The sequence below is a fragment of the Salvelinus sp. IW2-2015 genome, unplaced genomic scaffold, assembly GCF_002910315.2.
Source record: "Salvelinus sp. IW2-2015 unplaced genomic scaffold, ASM291031v2 Un_scaffold986, whole genome shotgun sequence".
In the NCBI taxonomy this organism is placed as follows: Eukaryota; Metazoa; Chordata; class Actinopteri; order Salmoniformes; family Salmonidae; genus Salvelinus; species Salvelinus sp. IW2-2015.
In genome coordinates, this window is record NW_019942672.1 from 115,644 (window position 1) to 124,247 (window position 8,604).

The 8,604-nt window shown below is 46.9% G+C and overlaps 1 protein-coding gene across 1 annotated transcript in view; it reads right to left on the reverse strand.

The window, feature by feature from the left end:
* Positions 1-8,604, reverse strand: part of LOC112069323 (DENN domain-containing protein 1B-like) — a 205,428-nt gene that overhangs the window by 86,488 nt on the left and 110,336 nt on the right. The window contains 1 exon segment of the mRNA XM_024136630.2: positions 8,370-8,419. Coding sequence (XP_023992398.2) covers positions 8,370-8,419 — 50 coding nt within the window.

Genomic DNA, 8,604 nt, shown 5'->3' on the forward strand with positions numbered 1-8,604 from the left:
TGGCTACTTCCAAATCGAGATAAAATTATTCATCAGACTGGTAGCAACAGTCTAGAGATATAGTTACTCAGACTGGTAGCAAGTCTAGAGATATAGTTACTCAGACTGGTAGCAAGTCTAGAGATTAGTTACTCAGACTGGTAGCAAGTCTAGAGATATAGTTATCAGACTGGTAGCAAGTCTAGAGATACTAGTTCTCAGACTGGTAGAGTCTAGAGATATAGTTCTTCAGACTGGTCGCAAGTCTAGAGATATAGTTATTCAGTGGTCAAGTCTAGAGATATAGTTATTCGACTGGTAAAGTCTAGAGATATAGTTTCGACTGGTACCAAGTCTAGAGATATAGTTTACTCAGACTGGTAGCAAGTCTAGAGATTATCAGTTACTCAGACTGGTAGCAAGTCTAGAGTATAGTTCATCAGACTGGTAGAAGTCTAGAATAGTATTCATGAAGTCTGGATCTATCTATCAGACTGGCCCAAGTCTAGCAGATTATCTTCACTGGACAAGCTAGCGAGTATTAACCAAACGTTGAAGCTCTTAGAGATATACCAGAATGTACGTTAGAGCTGGTACCAAGGATCGTAGCAGTCTAGATAGATTACTTCAGACCTACGGTGAAGCCAAGTCTAGAGATAAAGTTACTCAAGACTGGTACCAAGTCCTAGAGATATAGTTCTCAGACTGGCTACCAAAAGTCTAGAAGATTAGTTACTCAGATCCGGTAGGCAAGTAAGCGAAGTAACGAATGTACAAGTTCTAAGCAGCTTGAGTTACTAGGACTCCGCTGGTACCAAGTCTACGAATATCAGCTTACTCAGTACTGGTACCAAGTCTAGAGATATAGTTACTCAGACGGTAGCACTAGTCTAAGAGATTATAGTTTACTCAGACTGTGTACGAAAGTCTAGAGATATTATAGCCTTTACTCTAGGTAAGTATCAGCTGGTACAATTCCAAGGATGAGAATCTCGTGAAAGCCTCAGAATATAGTTACTTCAGACCTGGTACCAGAGTTCTAGAGGATATAGTTTTCAGACTGTACCAGTCACTAGAGAATATGAGTTTCACTCAGACTGGTAGCAAGTCTAGAGAAATATAGTTCCAGCTGCGGTACCACGTCTAGCAGATATAGTTACTCAGACTGGTACAAGTCTAGAGATATAGTTCCTCAGACTGGTAGCAAGTCAGAGATATAGTTACTCAGACTGGTACCGAAGTCTAGAGATATAGTTATTCAGACTGGTACCCAAAGTCTAGAGATATAGTTTACTCAGACTGGTAGCAAGTCTAGAAATATAGGTTACTCAGACTGGTACCAAGTTCTAGAGATATAGTTACTCTACTGGTACCAAGTCTAGAGAATATAGTTACTCAGACTGGTAGCGAAGTCTAGAGATATGTTACTCAGACTGGTACCAAGTCTAGAGATATAGTTAGTTCAGACTGGTAGCAAGTCTAGAGATATAGTACTCATACTGGTAGCAAGTCAGAGATATAGTTACTCAGACTGGTAGCAAGTCTATGAGATAGTATCAAAACCTGTCCAAGTTAGAATAATCTCAGATGTACAGTCGTAGAAGCTATAGTTACTCAGACTGGTACCAAGTCTAGAGATACGTTACTCAGACTGTACCAAGTCTAGAGATATTAGTACAGAAGGTTACCAAGTCTAGAGATATAGTTACTCAGACTGTACCAAAGTCTAGAGAATACGTTACTCAGGAATGGTCAAAGTCTAGAAGATATAGTTACTCGACTGGTACCAGTCTAGAGATAGTGCTACTTTCCAGAGATTAGGTACGAAACTACCCAGTCTAGAGATATAGTCTAACTTCAGCTGACTGGGCGATACCAAGTCTAAGAGATATAGTTATCAGACTGAGTAGCAAGTCTAGAAGATATATGTTACTCAGACTGGTACCAAGTTCTAGAGAATATAGCTTACTACAGCACGTGTAGGCAAGTCTAGGAGATATAGTTACTCAGACTGTAGCAAGTTCCTGAGAGAATACGTTATCCAGACTGGGTACCAAGTCTAGAGATATACTTATTCAGACTGGTACCACAGTCTAGAGATAAGTTAACTCAGACTGGTAGCAAAGTCTAGAGATATAGATTACCTCAGACTGCGTAAGCCAAGTCAGAGATATTTACTCATACTGGTACCAAGTCTGAGATATAGTTACTCAGACTGGTAGCAAGTCTAGAGATATAGTTACTCACGACTGGTACCAAGTCTAGAATTAGTTATTCAGACTGGTAGCAAGTCTAGAGATATAGTTACTCAAACTGGTACGCAAGTCTAGAGATATAAGTTACTCAGACTGGTAGCAAGTCTAGAGATATAGTTACTCAGACTGGTAGCCAAGTCTAGAAGATATAGTTACTCAGACTGGTAGCAAGTCTAGAGATAAGTTACTCAGACTGGTAGCAAGTCTAGAGATATAGTTATCAACTGTAGCAAGTCCTAGAGATATAGTTCTCAGACTGGTACCAAGTTACCTAGAGATATAGTTACTCAGACTGGTACCAAGTCTAGAGAATTAGTTACTCAACTGGTAGCAAGTCTAGAGATATAGTTACTCAGACTGGTAGCCAGTCTAAGAGATATAGTTACTATCAGCTGGTACCAAGTCTGAGAATAGTAGATTCAGACTAAGTACCAAGTCTAGAGTGATAGTTATGACTGTAACAGACTAAGAGCTTACTGTCCAACTAGTACAGTAGAGAGTGGATAGTTACTCAGACTGCGTACCAAGTCATAGAGAATAGATTACTCAGACACTGGTAGCAAGTCTAGAGATTAAGTTACTCAGGAATGCTGGATACCCAATCTAGAGGATATAGTTATTCAGAAGTGGTACCAAGTCTAGAGAGATATAGTTACTGCAGACTGGTACATGTCTAGAGAGATTACAGATTAGCGGTCATAGTGAGAGTCAGCTTACTAACTGGGTCACGCAAGTTAGACGAGATATTAGCTGCAGGATCTGTTACCCAGTCTATGAGATATAAGTTACTCAGACTGGTACAGTAGGTAATGAACAGCCGGTACAAGTTCCTAAGAGATATAGTCTACTTCAGATTGGTACCAAAGTCTAGACGATTATAGTTACTCAAGGCTGGTAGCGAAGTCTGAGAGAGATATGAGTTATTAGACTGGTACCAAGTCTACGAGATATAGATTACTCAGACTGGTACAACGTCTAGACGAATATGATTATTTCAGAAGTGGGTCAAGTCTAGAGATACTAGTTACTCAGACTTGGTACCAAGTAGAGAAGTTAGAGACTGAATCAAAGATAAGTTCTCGACTGGGTACTGCAAGTCTAGAGACATATAGTTACTCAGGATGTGGATACCAAGTCTAGAGTTAAAGTTACTCAGACTGGTACCAAGTCTCAGCGATATAGTTCAGACTGGTAACGCAAGTCCTAGAGATATAGCTATACTCAGACTGGATAGCTTCAGAAGTTTACTAAGCAGGCAGTTTAAACTATAGTTCTGAGGACTGCGAATACACGGAAGCAGAGAGAACAGCAACTATGGGGCTAACACAGCCGATCGGGGCGGTTAACACAGCAGAACGGGGGGTTAGAACACCAGACGGTAGGGAGTAACGGCATCGGGGAGTTAACAGAGGCGGACGGGGGGTTTTTTTTTTAACAGCCGACGGGGGGTGTTAACCGCGGCGACGGCGGTTAACAGCAGACGGACGGGTGTTACAAGCAGTACGGAGGGGTACACAGCAAGCGGGGAGGGACTTAACAGGCACGAGGGGGTTAACAGCAGACGGGGGTTCACAGCAGACGGAGAGGGAAAGCAAGGGGAGATAACAGCAGCACGGGGGGGTTACAAGCAAAGGGGGTTAACGGCAACAGGGAGATTAAGACGAAGCGAAAAGTTACGGAGGGGCTGACAGGCAGACGGGGGGTTACAGCAGACGGCGCAGATTGACAGCGGGAAGGGAGGGCTGACGACGGGCGGGTTACCAGCAAGGCAAGAGAACGGGAGGGTTAAAGCGACGGGGGGTAACAGCAGACGGAGGGGTTCAACGACAAACGGGCGGAACAGCGACGGGAGCGGTGAAGTTAACAGACGGAGACACCCGCAGGGGGTAACTTACAGCACGACGGGGATTAAAGGCAGACGGGGCGGTTGAAGTAGACGGGGAGGTTGACATCCAGCAGACGGGGGTTAGCAGCACAGGTGACAGAGACAGCGAGTAGGGGCGGATGTGACAGCAGATAGGGGCAGATTAACAGCGACTCCCCTGTAGTAACGCTCCAATTTGTGCCAATACACAGCTCTCCCAGTTTCTCAAGACTATCATAGTGATTGTGTGTGTGTGTGTGTTGTCGTGCACACACAGACGTACCAGGAATTTAACAAGGGAAGCAGGCGACAGAATCCCTACCTCTCCACATCGAAGGGGACAGCGAATTGGGCACCGTCTGAGAGAAACCTCCTGAGAACCACAACCATTAGAGAACAATTTCAGTTAACGTGTACACAACGCATTTAGGAAATTAGTACTACCAACTTAGACTTCAACGTCACGCAAACCACTTAAACAACGAGTTCACAAACATTAAGAATAATCGTTAAGAACATGAGCAAAAACCAGAACGAAAAACCATCTGACGGATAGAAACAATTATAGATGGATTAAGTAACAACCAACCATTAGAAAACACATTAAGTTAACTCTAAGACAACCAAACACAACCATGTAGAAAACATTTATTAACTGTTAACACAACCGAATTACGAAAACAATATCAGCTACGTACGTAAACACAACAGACTAAACGGAACACAACCAAATTAAAACACAACTTTTACGTTACGTTAGCACTAAACGACCACAAAAATCACCACCCAACAACGAACATCACCCAACGTAAACACAACACTCACTCAACGTCAACCACACATACCAGTAAATGCAAGCTCAACACAACGAAACATCACACCCAACGCAAACACAACATCAATCAAACGTAAACACGAGACATACAATCACACGAAAACACAAACATCACGCACAGACGCAGAAACAGCAACATGCAGACAATGCATCGTAAATAGTAACCAGATAGAGAACAAGAGCAGCAAGAATACACAAGAGGGAGACTAGAGCGAACTGCGCGAAGAAACTGAAATGGCATTTGAAAAAAGACAGCAAAAAGTTATCAACACTAAACTGATATGATACACATGCTTAGAAAACGGGAAGAAACATTTTATGTATTATAGTCGTGAACAACAGTTTATTCAGTTATTTAATAATTCAGTGTATTTTCCATTCATACGACAAGCCCTGTAATAATTTGGCCTAATCAAACAACAACCAGACTTAATCACTCAAGATGAACTTGTTGAAGAAAGGACGTTAATTAAAAAGAAGTTAATAGAGTCCTAACAATCATCTCATGAAATAATTAAAACAGCATAACTAAGACGGACATACAAAGACATGAGCTTCAATGTTCAGAGATGATGAGCTGGTGGCAGTTGAGAGAATCAAGGGCCTAAAAAGGTTTACATAATTCTCATATGAATCCCACAGCTTAAATCATTAGCTACGAATAACCTAACATCAAATTATCAGGGTGATAATGGGGGAGGGAGGGGCTGGAAAGGAGGGAGACTTTGGTGGCAGGCAGCTTGCTGTGACAATGAGCTAAGCATCCTCTCTGGGTACAGAACGGGCAGGGTGGAGGGGTACAGAACGTGCAAGGTGGGGGGGGGGGTACAGAACGGCAGGGTGGAGGGGGGGTAGCAGAACGGGCAGGGTGGAGGGGGTACAGAACGTGCAAGGGTGGGGGTGTACGAGCCTAAGGGCTTTACCTGCCCAACACGCTCCCTGGGGGGACCTGCCCTTCACCCCCCCACCAGGGGCATATTGGATTTAGACAAGGAGCAGAGCTGAGGCACCATATGAAACATCTGTCTGCCTAGGGGTGAGTCTGTCTGTCTGCCTGTCTGCAGGGGTGAAGTCTGCTCGTCTGCTGTCGCAGGGGTGAGTCGTCTGTCTGCTGCTGCTTCCTGAGGGTGAGGCCTGTCTGCCTGTTGATTCCTGCCTGCTGCCTGTCTGCAGGGTGAGTCTCCGCCTGTCTGCCTGTCTGAAGGGTGAGTGTCTCTTGTCTGCTGTCTGGAGGGGTAAGGTCTGTCCCTGTCTACCGCCTTGCCTGAATGAGGGTGAGTCTGGTCTGGTCTGTCTGCATGTCTGAGGGGTGAGTGCTGCTTCCTGTCTGTCTGCCTGTCTGCAGGGGTGAGTCTGGTCTGTCTGTCCTGCCTGCTGTCTGAGGGGTGGCTCGGTCTGTCTGTCTGCCTGTTGAGGGGTGAGTGTCTAGTCTGTCTGCCTGTCTGAGGGTGGTTCCTGTCTGTCTGCCCTGACTCTGCTTCTGTCTGGCCGCTAGGGTGAGTCTTCGTCTGTCTGGCCTGTCCTGAAGGGTGAGTCCTGCACTGTCTTTTGCCTGTCTGAGGGGTGAGTCTGCTGTGCTGTCTGGTGATTCCTGTCCTGTCTGTGGAGGGGTGAGTCTGCCTGTTGTCTGTTCTGAGGGTGAGTTGCCTGTCTGCCTGTCTGAGGGGTGAGTGTCTGCCTGCCTGCCTGAGGGGTGAGTGTCTGTCTGCCTGCCTGGTACTGACGCGGCCTGAAGGATCAGTGCTCTGTCTGCCATGTCTGAGGGGTGACGTCTGGCTGTGCTTGAGGGGTGGTGTCCTGTCTGCTGTCCTGAGGGGTGAGTTGTCTCTGTCTGCCTGTCTGTTGAGGGGTGAGTCTGCTGTCTGCCAATGAGGGGTGATGTCTGTTCTGCCTGTCTTGAGGGGTTGAGTCGCTGTCTGTTCCTGGGTGCTGCCTGTCTGCTAGGGGTGAGTCCTGTCTGTCTGCTGTCTGAGGGGTGAGGTCTGTCTGTCTGCCTGTCTGAGGGGTTGAGTCTGCCTGTCTGCCTGTGCCTGATTGAGGGTGAGTCTGTCTGTCTGCTGTATGTCTGTAGGGGTGAGTCTGTCTGTTCTGTCTTGAGGGGTGAGTTGTCTCCTGTCTGAGGGGTTTTGAGTATGTCTGCCTGTCGAGGGTGAGTCGTCTGTCTGCTGCTGACTGAGGGGTGAGTGTCTGTCTGTTCTGCCCTGTCTAGGGGTGAGTGTCTGTGTCTGCTTGTCATGAGGGTTGAGTGTGTCTGTCTGTTCTGCCTGCCTCCTGAGGGGTGTTGAGTCTGCCTGTCTGAGGTGAGTCTGCTCTGTCTGCAGGGTGAGTCTGCTCTGTCTGGGTATCCTGCTCCTGAGGGGTCTGAGTCTGTGTGGTCTGCGGTCTTGAGGGGTGAGTATTTGCCTGTCGGGGGGTGAGTCTGGTCCTGTCTGAGGGGTGTGAGTCTGGCTGCCTGTAGGGGAGTTGCTGCTCCTGTTTTTATAGTCTGAGGGTGTAGTGGTCTGCCTGTCTGAGGGGTGAGTCACTGCCTGTTGTTCTGCTGAGGGGTGAGTTGCTGTCTTGCTGTCTGAGGGTGTTGTCTGTCTGTCTGCCTTGGGTTCTGAGGGGTGAGGTTCCTTCTTGACCCTGTTCTGAGGGGTGAGTCTGCTGGTCTGCTCCTGTCTGAGGGGTGAGTCTGCGGCTGTGCTGTTTGAGGTGGGCTGTCTGCCTTCCTGTGAGGGGTAGAGTCTCGTCTGGGTCCTGTCTGATTATCTGTCTGAGGGTGGAAGTATGTTCTGCGCCTGTCTGTTCTCTGAGTGGGGGTGAGTTGTCTGCCTGTCTGGTTTTCCTGCCTCTGAGGGGTGAGTTGCTGCTGCTGGGTGTATTCTGTTGTTCTGCGTCGAGGTGTGATGTCTGTCGTTCTGCCTGCTGAGGGGTGGTAGTGACTGTCTGTGTCTGCCTGTCTGTTTGATCTGCTCTGAGGTGTGAAGTCCCTGTTCTGCAGGGTGTCCTGCCTGTCTGAGGGTGTGAGTCACTGCCTGTCTTCCTATTATTAAAAGCACCTTGAGCCCTCTCTTATCTTAAATTATGGCACTCACCACTCCCAAATAAAAAGAAATATGCGTTGCCACGTTCCTGGAACTGTCATTGTCCGCCCATTTGGGTGACAGGAAGGCATGTGAGTTTGCCAATGCCCACCAGTCCTGACTCACGGACCCAACAAGAATCCGATACCACCAACACAACACGAGACGAGGGATAGGGGGCTAACAGCCGATAGGGGGCTAACAGCAGACTCCCCTGTAGCTGAGCTCCATTATGTGGCACATACAGAGCTCTCCAGTTTCTAATAAATATGATTGTGTGTGTGTGTGTGTGTGTGTGTGTGTGTGTGTGTGTTTGTGTGTGTGCACACAGAGTACAGGATTTAACAAGGGAACAGGGGACAGAATCCTACCTCTCCACATCGAAGGGGAAGCAGAACTTGGGCACCGTCTGGAGAACCTCCTGAGAACAAAACCATTAGAAAACATTTAGTTAACGTTAACACAACCATTAGAAAATGCCTGTCTGAGGGGTGAGTCTGCCTGTCTGCCTGTCTGAGGGGTGAGTGTCTGTCTGCCTGTCTGAGGGGTGAGTGTCTGTCTGCCTGTCTGAGGGGTGAGTGCCTGTCTGCCTGTCTGAGGGGTGAG